This window comes from Microtus ochrogaster, linkage group LG2 (genome assembly GCF_000317375.1).
Source record: "Microtus ochrogaster isolate Prairie Vole_2 linkage group LG2, MicOch1.0, whole genome shotgun sequence".
NCBI classification, from domain to species: Eukaryota; Metazoa; Chordata; class Mammalia; order Rodentia; family Cricetidae; genus Microtus; species Microtus ochrogaster.
Window position 1 is genome coordinate 35177023 of NC_022028.1, and position 16342 is coordinate 35193364.

Consider the following 16342-nt stretch of genomic DNA (forward strand, 5'->3'; position numbering starts at 1 on the left):
AAAAAAAAAAAAAGCCTCCAAAACAATTACAGATATCTTCTGGAACATGTGAGCAACACAAGGAAAAAAAACTTCTGAGTAAAGAGCTTGTTTTCACGCAAAGACTTGCTCTGGAATGTTTCCCATCAATGTACCCTGGGAGGTGGGAGAACCACATAACCATTATTGCAGTGCAGCAGACGAGCTGGGTCTTACAGAGCAACTTTGACCTTTATTTCCTGGCCGACAAGCATGTACCACCATGCTGCCTCTCATTTTTTTGTCTTTTATTTATCTGTTTGAAAGGGCGGCTCAAGCATGTCACAGCACACATGTAGAGGTCAGAGGACACTTTGGAGAGTGGGTTTCCCTCCTACTACTTGGGTTCTGGGGACTGAACTCAGATCATGTGGCTTATGGTAACTGGCCCCAACTTTTAAGCGTTTCAGATTTGTTTTACTTTACAGGCATGAGTGGCATGTGCACCACGAGCATACAGTGCCCTTGAAGCCAGAAGAGGGTGTTGGACCCCCTGAAGCAAGAATCACATATAACTGAGAACTGTCACATAGGTCCTAGGAACCAAACTGGGCTCTTGTGAACATGCACTCCAGCTCCTGACACCAGCATCACATATACACCTTTTCTTTGGGGGGGGTGGGGGAGGGTTGTTTTCTTATAATGTGTTTGGTTATTGCTGTGGTTTGTTTGTTTGATTTCTTGGATCTCACTTGAAAGAGCCAAAGAAGCACAAGGGATCTAGAGATACAACTCAGTTGTGAATCTCTTGCCTAACTACTGAAAAACCTTTGATGGTTCCTGAATAACATACACACAAAATCATTTCAAGGGAAATGCTGGCAATTAATATACAAGTTAAAACACTTAGATATCATAGCTTTGCATATGGGCTAATGCCTATCATCTCACTACTTGAAATGTTGAAACAAAAGAATTGCCACAAATTTGCCAGGAGGTGGTTGTATACGCCTTTAATCCCAGCACTTGGGAAGTAGAGTCTGGCAGATCTCTCTGAGTTCGAGCCACTCTGGTCTACAGAGCAAGATCCAGGGCAGTGAGGCTACACATAAAAACCCAGTCATGAAAAAAAGAAAAAAGAATTGCCACAAATTCAAGCCCTATTTGAGGTACACACAGAGGAAATACGAGGTCAACAAGGTCCACATAGAAAGATCATGCATTAAAAATAACAATATAAAAAGACACTTAAGAGCCGGGCGGTGGTGACACAAGCCTTTAATCCCAGTACTAGTGAGACAGAGGCAGGCAGATCTCTGTGAGTTCGAGGCCAGCCTGGTCTACAAGAGCTAGTTCCAGGACAGGCTCCAAAACTACAGAGAAACCCTGTCTCAAAAAAACAAAAACAAAACAAAAAAAGACACTTAAGGAAATACTCAAATCCTTAGTCATCAGAGAAATGCAAATCAAAACAACTCTGAGATTCCATCATACACCTGTAAGAATGGCCAAGATCAAAAACACTGATGACAACTTATGCTGGAGAGGTTGTGGGGAAAAGGGAACACTTCTGCATTGCTGGTAGGAGTGCAAGCTGGTACAGCCCCTTTGGATGTCAGTGTGGCGACTTCTTAGAAAATTAGGAAACAACCTTCCTCAAGACCCAGTAATACCACTTTTGGGTATATATCTAAAGGATGCTCAATTGTACCACAAGGACATGTGCTCAACTATGTTCATAGCAGCATTGTTTGTCATAGCCAGAACCTGAAAACAATCTAAATGCCCGTCGATCAAAGAAGGGATAAGGAAAATGTGGTACATTTACACAATGGAGTACTACACAGCAGAAAAAAAATAACATCTTGAATTTTGCAGGCAAATGGAGCTAGAAAACATCATTTTGAGTGAGGTAACCCAGACCCAGAAAGACAATTATCACATGTAGTCACTCATTAAGTGGTTTTTAAACATAAGGCAAAGAAAACCAGCCTACAAATCACAATCCCAGAGAACCTAGACAACAATGGGGACTCTTAAGAGAGACGTACATAGATCTAATCTACATGGGAAGTAGAAAAAAAACAAGATCTCCTGAGTAAATTGGGAGCATGGGGACCTTGGGAGAGGGTTGAAGCGGAGGTAAGAGGCAGGGAGGGAAGCAGAGGAAAATGCAGATTTCAATAAAAATCATTATTTTTAAAATGCATAATTAAACAATAAAAAATAAAAACATTATAAAAAGAAACCACACACACAAAAAAAACCAATATTCTTTCTTATAATATGAAATGCCAGTATTGAGCATTACCATCTAACAAAATGACATGTGGATATAGAAAGAATGTAATAAACTTTTTGATCTCCAATAAGAATATTTCTAAGACTGGTTGAAGTTAAAAAACAGAACTTGAGGGGAAAAAAATAACCAAAATATATGTGAATTTTCTTTCCATCAAGGGGAAAAAAGAAATGGAGCTCAGGGGAGCTCAAGGCTTCCACAATGTATTCAGAGCCCACACACAATGAAACAGCAAATTCTCATACATACATGAGAATTTCAAGGTTTTAAAGATTTACAATTTCGTTTGGTCAATATCTTGAACACAACTTGAAGGACTAATTACAAATATAATCAAAAAGTAAGAGAGCTGTTTAGTTTTCTTTTCGAATTGTGAGAAATGGAAGGGTTCCTTAAGACCCAAATAATTCCTTCTTAGTTGTATATTGCCTTTGTAATTTCCACCTTAACTAATTACCCGAACAAATGGTTAACTCCTTAATCTGCAGCTGCATGGGAGCAGGGGTTAGTCTTACTGTTTATCTGTCCCTGGACTCACAAAAGTACTTAAGAAAACCCTCCCAGAATAAACTTCCCTCTTTCCCCTCTCCCCATCTCTAGTAAAAGCAACACGATTTCTGACTTTTCAATTATTTAATCAAAGCAAAGCAAAGTTTTTAAAATAGACCCGGCTGGCATGGTCTAAAAAGTATCAAGCAGATTATTAAAACTGGTGAGCTTAGAAAGAGCAGGTGGCACACTGTCGCCTCTCCGGGTGTACAGGCTAAACATGAGCCAAAAGCTCCAATCTATAACTGCCGGCACACAGTTAAACACTACCGTGTCCAATGGTGTTTCCCATTAAGTGTGCTTAAGTGCTCTGATTTTCCTCCCTCCCTGGCTCCCAAGACATTGCAACATCCCAAAGCGCTAAGTTGCAGAAACCGCTTAGGGAAGGAAGTGAAACCAAGCGCTTGAATCGGTGTTTGGAGATAAATGAGGGTCCCCGTTCCGACACCCTTTGCTCTTTTCCCCTATCCTAGTCTACAAATGGCAAAAGCCTCCACCCGGGTCATGAAATCTCAGAAAGTCCCCACAATGCAGCTTAAAGAAAAGCGGACTCTATCGAGCTCGGGACGAGGAAGGTGAGCAGGTCTAGCCAGAGTCCGGAACTGAGTGTCTGGCCACGGGCTGTCCTCGGCTACCTTGGAAGGCGAGGCTGCGGGGCTCCGGCTCGGCGGACTGCGGGGGCCCAGCCACGGCCCCCAAAGCCGGTCCAAGAAGGCAGGTAGAGGCTCCGACATGGCCAGGACAGTACGGCTGGCCGCAGGTGCTCAGGCCTGGCCGGGACCGGGCAGCCGTCAGGCCTCACCGCTCCGCGCCCCTTCCCTGCAGCCTCGGCACCGCGCCCGCCGTTGGAGTCCCGCCACGCGCACCGAGTCCCCGTGGGAGACGGCCGCACAGACCGCCACGCACTCACCATTGTCACCGCCGCCGGGTCCCCCACTTCACTTGGCTTTTCCTCGGGAGAACTCCCAGCCCGGCTGCCTGCGCCCCGCCGCACGTCACGTGACCGTAGGCCACCAGCCGCACGTGACCACTCTTTCCCTCTCCGCCCTCCTCCACTCTGGCCACGCCCACTGAAGGCACGCCCTTCAGAAAGGCCGTTTGGAGGCGGGGTTTCTTTGCTCCGCCCTTCATGTGAGAGGCGTGGTCGCTGTGGCTGACGTCAGGTGGGAGGGGTCGAAGCGCGGTCTCCCAATCCCCCAAAACCTAGAGCTGTCACGTGACGAGCAGTGAGCCCTGGAACTCCTACCCGGCACACGCGTTTCCTCCTCCCCAGGGAAGTTTGGGGGGCTCGGAAGGAAGCGCCGGTTTGTTGGAGAGGAAATTCTTGCAGGCTTGCTGCATTCCCGACCTTCGCACCTTCCCTCACCTGAAGTGGTTTCCCGCCTCACCCCCGAGACCAATAGAGAGAAAAACTTAATCTTAGAGCCCGTCCTCTGCAGTCCAGGAAGACCTCGCGACCCGTCCGTCCGTCCAAGGACCAGAGACTGGACTCACAAACCGGTTCCGCCCTCTTCCTTCGTTTCAGCCCTTCCGGAAAGTTCCGGGAGAGTACAAAGAACCGTGACCCCATCGTTGTTAGTGCGGGCCTAGAAGAGCTGAGGGTGGAGGAAATACCACGAAGGCTCCCGAGCTGAACCTGTACTCGAATTCGGGAGAGGGGGAACGTCTTCCCGTCACAGCAAAACTCAGCGTGGGAAGCAGTGCAAGTCTAAAATGTTTAAAGGTTGATATGAGATTTTGGTCTCTAATAACGACAAAATTCAAATACTGGAAATTAGCTTTTTTGTCCCCCCCAAAGACAGTGTCTTATGTAGTGTATGCTGGCCTCAGTGGAGCAATCCTGCTTGGTCCTTCCTCCACTTCCAAAGTGCTTCCCAAAGCTGGAATTGCAGCATCATGTCCAACGGTTTTATGCACTGCTACAAATGAAACCCTGGGCTTCCCGCACGTTTAGAGGGAGAAACTGTATTATTTGAGAACAAGATTTAAAGATTTCTATGCCAGGAAGCTTGGGCCAGATGCATGTTTGTGTATCTATTGTTGAGACAGGGTTTCACTCTGGAACACTCTATGTAGCCCAGGCTGTCAAGAAATACATATGTCCTACCTTCAACCTTCTCAGTACTGGGGGTTACCTGCCTGTGTTGCCACTCACTGGCCAGATTTACAAAAAGGTAAAATAGTATGGAGACAGAGAAGGAGTTTATAGTTCAAAACAGTCTTGATTAAAAACCCCGTGACTCGAGCAGTGGGTGGTGCACGCCTTTATTCAGAGGCACTTGGGAAAGCAGAGGCAGATTTCTGACTTTGAGGCCAGCCTGGTCTACATAGTGAATTCCAGGACAGCCAGGGCTACACAGAGAAACTTTAAAGGATTGGGGGTAGACACACTGGATGGGACAGTGAATCAGATTTCTTGGACAAAGAAGCACCAGCCACTCTGTAGGGAAGGAAAGAGGCAGGCAGAGTGGTTCATAGCAGTAATCCCAGCATTCTGGGCCCTGTTACTGTTGAGACACTGTTACAAAGAAACAAGAGAGAAAAACAATTGCACATAGTCTAAGATCTGAGCGTTTAGCTGCGTGCACATGGTTCTAATAACATTTGTTCAAAAACTTTCCCCTCTAAATTGCTGTGGTATGCTTGTTCAAAAATCTATTAATGGGGCTGGAAAGATGGCTCAGCTAAATGAAGAGCACTTGCTTGCTACACCTCCAGAGGATGAGATTTAATTCCCAGGGCCCAGATAGTGGCTCCCAACGAGGAGGATAGGATGCCCTCTGCTGACCTCCATTGTTACCATTTTACATGTTTTTGTTTTGTTTGTTTGTTTTTTGTTTTGGGTTTTTTTTTTTGTTTTTGGTTTTGGTTTTTTGAGACAGGGTTTCTCTGTAGCTTTGGTGCCTGTCCCGGAACTAGCTCTTGTAGACCAGGCTGGCCTCGAACTCCCAGACATCCACCTGCCTCTGCCTCCCGAGTGCTGGGATTAAAGGCGTGCGCCACCACCGCCCATTTTACATGTTGTGCAGAGACATTCAGCAAAACAACCATATACAAAAAAGGGTTTGGGATTTGTTTTTAAATCATTTGACTATAGAATTCTGGATCTCTTTCTATACTTCTTATTTGTTTGTTTGCTTGTTTGTTTGATACAGGGTTTCTCTGTGAAACAGTCCTGCTTGTCCTGGAACTCATTTTGTAGACCAGGTTGTCTTCTAACTCAGAGATCCACCTGCCTCTGTCTCCCAAGTGCTGGGATTAAAGGCGTGTGCCACTACCTCCTACCCAATATTTCTTAAAGAATTTTTACATCAAAGAGTTGAATGGTTATGCTACTAATGTCTTATTTTCTACAGACTACCTGTCTGCCTGAGAACTCGCTATGGAGACCAGAATTGACTCACCTGCCTCCCCTTAGGAAGAGTAGGGATTAGAGACCTTTGCCACCAGTTCTGGCTTCCATAAAATGCTGATGACCCATGCAATAGGTAATGAATTTAAAGATAGCGATGTTACCAATGAGACATAAGCCACTAAGTGATCATCAATTCAACAAAGCAATTCTGAAGAGGGGAAGACTACTCCCAGAGGATTATTTGGAAATGTTTGGGAGTATTTACCCTGACATCTATGGGAAGAATTACTGGGTAATATAGAGAGGAGTTGGGGACATAGCTAAACATTCCACAATAAACAGGACATCCCCCTGCAACAAAGAAGTCCTGTCCAGAGATTTGGAGTATGGCTTCATGGCAGAGACTTAGGTTCAATCACCCGTTCAACCAGAAGAAAAGAAAGAAATCCCTCAGAAAGCACCAAAAATGACAAGAATAAGAAATCCTGGTTTAGCATAGAAGGCAGAATACCCAAAGATATAAATATATTAGTATTTTAAACAGTGTTTGAAATACTAAGACAAGCTGGGCAGTGGTGGCATAGGACTTTAATCTCAGCACTTGGGAGACAGAGGCAGGTGAATTTCTGTGAGTTCGAAGCTAGTCTGGTCTACAGAGCGAGTTCCAGGATAGGCTTCAAAACTACACAGAGAAACCCTATGTTGGAAAAAAAAATTAATAAAACAACAGCAACAAACAGCTTCACCCCCTCATCTCTGATGTATTAGCATTACATTTGTAATTATCGATTTTGGGGAAAAAAACATGTATAATAAAAATGTATTACAATTATGTGTTTCCACCACTATATTGTGAATTAATGGTTTGGTCCTTGACTAAAAAGAGTACACTATCAAGAGGAACCTCCATGGACACCTGAGTGTCCTCTATCCTTTCTCAGATATGCAGCAGCCCATCCCGTGATTAGCTCCATTACTCATAAGGTGAGTCCTATATTTGGTTCTCATCCCTAGGCATCCATGGATTAAAATGTCATGCTTATAGTTCAGTAGGACTCTCACACTGTACCCTAGCGGAAATAGTTCCCCCGGGAGCAGAGCATCTGTTCTGTTTCCTTTCTGTGGCTGTGATAAAAGATTCTGACTGAAAGCAACTTAGAGGAGGGAAAGGATCTGCTGGGCTAACACTTCCAGGTCACAGTTCATCACTGAGAGAAATCAGGGCAGGAACTCAAGGCTGGAGAGTAAAGCAGAAACCCTGAAGGATTGCTGATTCTTTAGCAAGCTGACTTTCTGGACAACCCACCGAGGAATGGTGCCACCCATAGTAAACTAGACCTTCCTGTGTCAATTATCAACACAATCCCCATAGGCCAATCTGATCTGAGCGATTTCTCAATGAGGACTTTCTTCTTAGATGGCCCTAGGCTTCGTCAGGTTCAGGAATGGATAGCATAAATGCAAATGAGTCTCTAATTTCTGCCTCTTAAGGACAAGGAATTACACAAAGATATTGAATTCGTTTTGGGAGTATGTTTTTTAAAACATTGGTGCATTCCTGGTGTCCATGGAAGCCAGAAAGTGACATAGACTCTTATGTTGTGAGCTGCCATCTGAGTTTTGGGAACTAAACCTGGGTCCACTGGAAGAGCAAAGTGCTCTTCACTACCAAGCCATCTCTCCAGCCCAATGATATTTTATCTCTCTCTCTCTGTCTCTCTGTCTCTGTCTCTGTCTCTCTCTCTCTCTCTCTATATATATATATATATATACACATATAAATATATATACACACAGAGAGATAGATATACATTTTTTTAAAGATCGTTTTAAAAGTAATTATTTCCTGGAGGAGAAAAAGAAATCCCCAGACAGCTTCCCCCCTTAGGTTATATCTTTGCTTTAGTGGAGTGACATTTGAAATTAAACAGGCATCTATGGAAAAGGCCAAGCACGGAGAGGCATTGAGAGCACACCGTGTGGTACAGGAGGCATTAAGTTTCTAACTGCACAACCCACAGCAATTTTAGATAAACAACATTCACTGCTTCTCCACCGCATCCACAGCACAACAGAAACCAGGTCACGTAGCCACTGTAGGCGGTCACTCTTTTGTTTTATTTTATTTTAAATCATAAAAAGGAGTATTTCTGTAACTCACAATGTGAGTCGCGTTCCTAATACTTTAGGTATGAAATATGATTGTTCATCAATTTGCTATTCAAATTGAATTTTTCAAAAACAGCATGGCTTGTAAAAGTTGTTGCATAATAACGGGGGTGTGAATTAATTTCATAATGTTAATCCAATACACATATAAATGCAGATATTTTCTAAAGCAATAACAGCATTAACGTATAACTCCTTAAGAACTCAGGAGGAAAGGGTGACAGAATTTAAGAGTCTTTTCCAGGTATTTTAAATTTTCTGTAAAGCTCTTTATCCCAAGACTGATCATTTAAACATGGAACACCAAGTACAGAAGACCTTGTTCTGTGTGGAGGTGGGGAAACAGAAATGAACACTTTCATATAATAAAATCTTCTGGTTGCCCTTGGTTTGGCTCGTGGAGCATCCTGTCTACAGGCCTATAGTTGTAAAAGAAAACATCGCTGTCGTCTGCTGGCGGGTATTCCCATTCCATGTCACCTAGGAAGCCACTTCCTGAGCCAGAGCCTGAACCAGAGCCAGAACCAGAGCCAGAGCCAGAGCCCGAGCCCGATCCAGAGCCAGAGCCCGACCCAGAAACATCTTCAGAAATAGGGAAGAAATTATCCGGAAATCCTCTCGTCCTGAAATACAAAGAAAATATAAAATTATACTTATAAATAATGTAATTTTAATATTTTAACATAAAGAAATAAGCTGCACATGGAGCAACACAAATGATTGCAGCTTTTGGGCAGTGGAGGCTGCAGGATTCGAAGTTTGAAGTCATCCTTGGATCCATGGTGACCTGCAGCCAGCATGGGCTATCCGACCCTTCTTCCAATAACAAAAATGGGGTCGGGGTAAGGAGCATAGTGGGGAGTGGAGGCAGAACATGGAAATTAATTTAGGCACTCAGTTGTTGAAATTCAAGGAGTTAAAACTGTCTTCAATGCTTCCAAACAAAAGGCCAGGGCTAAAGAGACAACTCGGAGGTTAAGAGCAATGGCTGCTCTTGCAGAGGATCTGGGTTCAGTTCCCAGCATCCACATTGAGGCTCACAACCACCTATAACTCCAGTTTCAGAGAATCTGACACCTTCATCCAGCCTTCTCCAGCACCAGGCAGGCGTGTGGTTCCTGCACATACATGCAAACACTCACACATGTAACACATATATGCAGACTAACACTCACAAACATTAAATGAAAATAGAAAAATCTTGGGTCAGAGAGATGGCTCAGCAGTTAAGAGCACTAGCTGCTTTTCAGAGGTCCTGAGTTCAATTCCCAGAAACCATGCAATGGCTCACAAACTTCTGGGATGAGGTCTGGGGCCCTCTTCTGGCTTTCAGGCATACATGCAAGCAGAACACTGTATCCATAATAAATAAATAAACCTTTAAAAAATAGATAATTTTTTTGTTTGTTTGTTTGGAGCCTGTCCTGGAACTAGCTCTTGTAGACCAGGCTGGCCTCGAACTCACAGAGATCCGCCTGCCTCTGCCTCCCGAGTGCTGGGATTAAAGGCATGTGCCACCACCGCCCAGCTAATTGTTTCTTCTTAAAGAAAGGGCACACCAGCAGGGCGTTGGTGGCGCACGCCTGTAATCCCAGCACTTGGGAGGCAGAGACAGGCAGATCTCTGTGAGTTCGAGGCCAGCCTGGTCTACCAAGGGAGTTCCAGGACAGGCTCCAAAGCTACAGAGAAACCCTGTCTCAAAAAAACCAAAAAAAAAAAAAGGGCACATCACTAAATCATTCTAGAAAGATGACACTGTTTCCTAACTTAAGCTTTTGATAAAACTTCTATTACTTTTAAACTCACAAAGTGTTAAAACAAATAGCACTCTTCCTTTGTCTTTTGAGATATGTAGACTGTCATTATGAAGGCCAAGTTGGTCCCAGGCTCTTGACTCTCCTGCCTCCGCCTCCTAGGTGCCAGCTGCTTTTTTTTTTTTTTTTTAAGACAGAGTCTCATTTCTATATCCCAGCCTGGCCTAGAACTCACTATGTAGATCAGACTGGCCTCTGCCTCCTGAGTGCTGGGATTAAAGGTGAAAGCCACCATACCTGGAAGAGGGTATTAACCTTACCAGAATATAAACATTAGATTTTTCTCTACTAATATAAGACTTGAATATGTACTCCTGAGCTAAAGCAGGAAACCACCAGGGCTGAGTTACGTGGGTTGGTTCGACACACATAACTTAATCTAAAGAGCACCTAAAAGCCAGACCAGAGAAACGGTGCCACCCATCCTTGGCAAATCGGTAGCAGCGCATCTTTGGCAAAAATTGAGTTCAAGCCCAGAATGGTGGCACAAGCTAGTAGGAAAAAGAGACAAGGGGATGACCACAAATTTGTGGCTAACCTGGTCTACATACCAAGACCCTGCCTCAAGAGTGGAGGGGGTGTGTTTGAATGTGCTAGCCTGAGGGTCATTTTCTCCAGGAAAATCACAATTGAAATTGATCAGATTTATAGCAGCCACGCATGCCAAAAAATAAATTATTTGTTGACCTGTCCCCACTGCTTGAGATACAACAGGAAAAGAAAGGGGAGGTCTCTGATCTAGAAGTTAACACTCTAGTGAATACATCAGTCAGGAAGATGGCAGGGAATGCAGAAACAGGAAGCAAAAGTCATCTAATGTGCCCAGGAGGCTGATTCAGCCTGTCAGGTCACAGAAAGCTGGATGCAGACATCGCAGTTACTAACATACAGATGGGAATAGAAAGCTATGGAACAGGCAGAGGTCACCTTGAGAAAACACGAAGGCCTGTGACAGAGCCAGGACACACAATGTTAAAATAAGCAAAAGAGAACACAGCCAAGGAAACCCAACAACTCGGAGAAGGTGACCGGTAAAAGCCCACAGAAAGAGGCTTTCAATGGAAGTGGCGATAAGGCAGTGAAGTGGTCAAGTAACCTAAACACAGAGACACAATCAATAGCTGTGTCTCAGTCACCAAATACTCTGGATTGAGAAGCAGGAGTCCAACTGTATGTGTAGGGAGAAGGGGCAAGCATAAGCGCCCATTCTAAGAAGGGCTGATGTGCCAAGTATGGTGGCGCACACCTTTAATCCCAGCATTTGAGAGGCAGAGATAGGTAGATCTCTGATTTCGCCTATAGAGCAAGTTTCAGGACAGACATTCCCATATAGTGATATGAGACCCTGTCTCAAAAAGAAATTTTGATATAATGAAGATCAGAGTGGGGAAATAGCTGTAAAGATAGAGAGTCGGGGTGGTCCATCCGATGTCAGGAAGCCCTAGACTCTGTCTGTGTACTGATGGGAGAAGATGCTGGATCCAGAGAGGCAACTGCAGAATAGAAGTCTGAAACAAAGTGGTGGGTATAGGGTACAGGGAAAACCCTGAATATTTAACTCAAGGGGAGCTGCTTAAACATGGAGTAGTAGGGAAGTGGAGCCAACAAGAGACAGCAAAGGAACCAGAGATGACCAACTGGCCTCTCCCCACACCAGCCAGCAAGATGGCTCGTCACATAAAGGTGCCTGCCATCAAGACGGATGACTTAGCTTCAATCCCCTAGACAATAACTCGCTCCTGTAAAATGTCCTCCAACCACCACACCTTCCTCAAAGCATGTTCCTGCAGGCAAACATGCGCACACAAATGAAATACAAAAGTACGCTGCTCCTCAACTGTAGAAGATCACAGCGCCACCACAGCAGGAACCTGAAGAGAAACACTCCGCCACTTCTGGGAGATCGGACTCAAGTCCACTTACAGAAAAGGATTGTTCATTGGAAGGCCAACATCGTCGGGTCCATCTGCCATTAGGTCAAACAGGGGTCCTTTCTCTTCCAGGCAGTTTGCAGAGATGCTGTTGGGATTGCAGCGTACCCACTGGTACCTGGCTCTCCGAGCAGGATAACCTGTCCGAACAAGGAACCCACAAGGTGGTAAGTATCTCTCGTATTGGAATGATTACACTCTGTCTCTAACAAGTTAAATGGATTCTTTCCTTTTTTTTCCTTCAAAACAGTGTGTCTCTATATATCCCTGACTGTCCTGGAACTCACTCTGTAAATCAGGCTGGCCTCAAACTCAGAGATCCTCCTGCCTCTGCTTCCCAAGTTCACGTGCACAACCACTGCCTGGCTGATTTAAATTATTTTTATTTATTCATTCATTTATTTATTTTGGTTTTTTGAGACAGGTTTCTCTGTGTAACAGCCCTAGCTGTCTTGAAAGTAGCTCTTGTAGACCAGGCTGGCCTTGACCTCACAGAGATCTGCCTGCCTCTGCCTCCCAAGTGCTGGGATTAAAGTTGTGCACTACCACTGCCTGGTCCTAATTTAAAATTGTTTATTTTTTTTTTTTGGAGTTTTGAGACAGGGTCTCTCCGTAGCTTTTTGGTTCCTGTCCTGGAACTAGCTCTTGTAGACTAGGCTGGCCTCGAACTCACAGAGATCCGCCTGTCTCTGCATCCCAAGTGCTGGGATTAAAGGCGTGCGCCACCACCGCCCGGCTTTAAAATTGTTTAAACCTACATTTTATTGATTGACTTGGGGGAGGAGCATGTGTGTCCTAAAGCACACAAGTGAAGGTCAGAAGACAGTTTGTTAGGAGCCGATTCTCTCCTTCTATCATATGGGTCTCAGGGACTTGACTCCGGTCATCGGGCTCAGCGCCATTACCCGCTGTGGCGTCTTGACGGTCCCTATACAGAGACCAGAGCTTCTTGCCACCTCTTTTGGATTTTTTTGTTCTGTTTTGTATTTTTCGACAGCATCTCACACTGTAGCCAGGGCAGGCCTGGACATTCTATGTAAACCAGGATGGCAGGAAACGTGTGGAGATCTGCCAGCCTCTGCCTCCCGACTGGCCTCAAATGTTTGGAGTGCACACCACCTTTGAAAGCCATGAGATACACGCTTTCTGATGCACTTTAATGAGGCTGGAGCTGGCGAGAAATACCACAACACCTGTGAGTGGCTCATCTTCTCCCCATCCAAAGACAGGCTTTATGCAGCTCATAATCACCCAGCAACAAGGAGAGCGCCTAGAACTCTCGCCAAGGAGGGGAAGTAGTTTGACAGCTCAGGATGGGAGAGGAGGAAACATTTCAGAGAAATGGCAAGGTGGCCACTTGTCACAGGATATGGATCAAAGGGTAACAGAAGTTCTGGAAGAAAGTATTGATAGCACAGGAAACCCATAATTATGAATGAGTTTGCTGGGAGTATAGCTCAGAATATGTGCTTAGTGTGTGCCAAACTCTGGGTTCTCTCCAGCCCCCCACAGTATCCAATTAATTTCTTTTAATTGTATGAGTGTGTGTGCCCTCTATAAGACTAACAGGTACTTTTAACTGATGAGCCATCTCTTCAGCTCAGGTCTCAAAAAAAATTTTTTTAAAGATCTGCTTATTCCAAAAAAAAGAGATTTGTTTTAATATGAAGAGGGCACAGGATCTCACTACAGCTGGCTGTGAGCTACCATTGGGTGCTGGGTATTGAACTCAGGACCTCTGGAAGAGCAAGCAGCCAGTGCTCTTAACCTCTGAGCCATCTCTCCAGTCCCTTAAAACTTTAAGTAGTCCCTTAAAACTATAAGAATTAAGGGCTGGGCGGTGGTGGTTCACATCTTTAATCCCAGCACTCAGGAGCAGAGGCAGGAGGTTCTCTGTGAGTTCGAGGCTAGCCTGGTCTATGGGAGCAAGTTCCAGGACAGGCTCCAAAGCTACAGAGAAACCCTGTCTTGAAAAACAAAACAAAATAAACAAACAAAAGGATGAAGGAGAAATAAGAAAGTGCAACACACCTTTGCCCACATCATCGATTCAACATCAACAACTAAGTATCAGGAAAGTGGGAGAAAATACATACAAAGTATTATGTTAGTAGAATCGGGCAAGTTTCAAACCGCATTTTCTAAACTGCTGTAATAAGCAACATTCCTCTGTGACATAAAAAACACTTAAAAGACTCTAACATAGAGCTGGAGAGATGGCTCAGGGGCTAAGTCCTTACTGCTATTGCAGAGGACCCAGGTTCAGTTCCCAAAACCCATAGGTTGCTCCCCCTCTACTAACTACCGTTGAAGGGGATCTGATGCCTTCTGGCGGCCTCCACAGGCATCAGGTGTGCACATTGTGCAAACTTCCTTGTAGGCTAAAACCTCATAAACATTTTTAAAAAGACATGAAATTATGTTAGAAAGAAAATATAGGTTCCTGGAATGGTACCAGCACCATGGTCACAGCTCTCCAGATGCTGGACACCTGGATGAGGGCACGACCTGGGTCCATTTCTGAGAGTAGACAGCTTGGAGGGAGACCCTGTCACCACTTAGAACTGCTCCGGTTCTCAGTTTACTGGGTTTCAAATGTGAATAACGATACAGTAATGAGCTCCTGATTCAAACAAGAAGAAAGTCTGTAAAGCCAGCTGACACAAGCTTTTACATACAGCCCATGTTCAATGCATTTTAATCCTTTTTCCCTGAACCTCTTGATTTTTCTCTGAGTGTCTTGTATCTGCAGAGAGGGGAAATGCAGCCTGTTGTCCAGCAGAGGGCAATGTCTTCCCACCTCAGCTGCCTTAGGCTAGCCTCTCCAATAAAAACAGCACCAACTCCATCTGAGGTTGAATGTTTCAGAAATATCGTTTTTTCTTTGTTTCTTTTCTTCTTTAGCAGCCATAATTTTGAGTTAAAAAACTGTAAAAACCAAGTACATGTTGGTTGAACATATTAAAATATTATCACTTAACAGAATCAACATAAAAGATATGAGTAGGATAATCTATTCTGTTTTAAACCAACTCTTCTATGCTTTGTGTATTTTGAGCTCACATGTTAATCTAGACTCTGCATAGTTCAAGTGTTCTGAAGCTACAGGGAGCTGCTGGCTACTGGATAGGACAGGGCAGTCCCCTCTGCCAGTAGCTGATGCCCTATCAAGTGGAAAAAATGTGAGCTTGAGGAAGTTCTACTGCAGAGCTAACTGAAGGTTTTTACTTCCCTTTCAGGGCTGAGATCAGACCCAGGGCCTCAGGTGTCCTCTGCAAGTGCCCTACCACTGAGCAGCATCCCAGCCAACAACATCTTTCCGTAATCGGAAACAAAACAAAAACTATAACTGTGGCAGAAGAGCAAAACAAGTCTCTCTCTGAACTGGAAAGATCCCTCCCAGAATTCAGACTACCTGGGAATCAGGAAGGCTTTCTAAAAGCTGACGCTGAGAGTTACACAATCTGTAGCCACATCGTGTATGTCGGGGAGTGGGCTGTATAGCGTAGAAAGGGCATCTTACTAGAATTGCTTCAGGATTAATGAAAGGTAACGAAGGTAGCTCAGCTGGGAGAATTCTTGCCTAGCATGCACTAAGCCCTGGGGTGCTCCCCCAGCTCTGCACAGAACAGATATGGTGGTGTAGATCTGGAATCCTAGCACTCGGGGAAAGTGGAAAGATGGCCACACGTCCGAGGCCAGGCTCAAAGTTAGCCAGGGATATGTGATGTGGTTCTGTCTCAAGAAAACAAACAAACAACAAATAAAGGCGGGGTGGAGGCTCAGCTACCAAAGGGTGCCCTTTGTAAGCACATGGGCTTGGGTTTTAGCCTAAGAATTTACATGTGAAGCCACACTGTACACACTTTTAATCCCAGCAATGAGGAGGCAGAAAAAGGGAAATCCCTGGGCTCACTGGCCAGCTGGTCTAACCTGATTGGTGAGCTCCAGGCCAATGAAAGACCCCGCCTCAAAGGAGATGGACAGTGTTCCTGAGGATGACACTGAGGTTGTCATGTGACCTCCATGTAGATGTGCATGCTCACACAAATATGCACACACACACTCATAAGTAAACAAATAAGGAAATCAAAAGTAGAAATCGTCCCATTCTGAAATCCACCCAGTTTTTACTCTAATGAAATTAAAGGTCCATTAAAATAAAGAGTACTACTCAGCAGTAAAAAACAAGGACTTCTTGAATTTTGCATGCAAATGGATGGAAATAGAAAACACTATCCTGAGTGAGGTAAGCCAGACCCAA

General features: G+C 44.6%; 2 protein-coding genes across 3 annotated transcripts in view; both read right to left on the reverse strand.

Annotated features, from left to right (window-relative positions):
• Vps26a (VPS26, retromer complex component A) overlaps window positions 1–3842 on the reverse strand; it is a 34974-nt gene extending 31132 nt beyond the window's left edge. Inside the window, exon 1 of the mRNA XM_005360107.3 lies at window positions 3720–3842. Coding sequence (XP_005360164.1) covers window positions 3720–3722 — 3 coding nt within the window. The 5' untranslated portion in view covers window positions 3723–3842. The remainder of the gene's footprint in view (window positions 1–3719) is intronic.
• Window positions 3843–8265: 4423 nt separating this feature from the next.
• Window positions 8266–16342, reverse strand: part of Srgn (serglycin) — a 38780-nt gene continuing 30703 nt past the window's right edge. For both annotated transcript variants that reach the window (XM_005360108.1, XM_026785700.1), the window contains exons 3-4: window positions 12071–12218; window positions 8266–8956 (exon numbers count right to left, since the gene is read on the reverse strand). In XM_005360108.1, coding sequence (XP_005360165.1) covers window positions 8692–8956; window positions 12071–12218 — 413 coding nt within the window. In that variant the 3' untranslated portion in view covers window positions 8266–8691. The remainder of the gene's footprint in view (window positions 8957–12070; window positions 12219–16342) is intronic.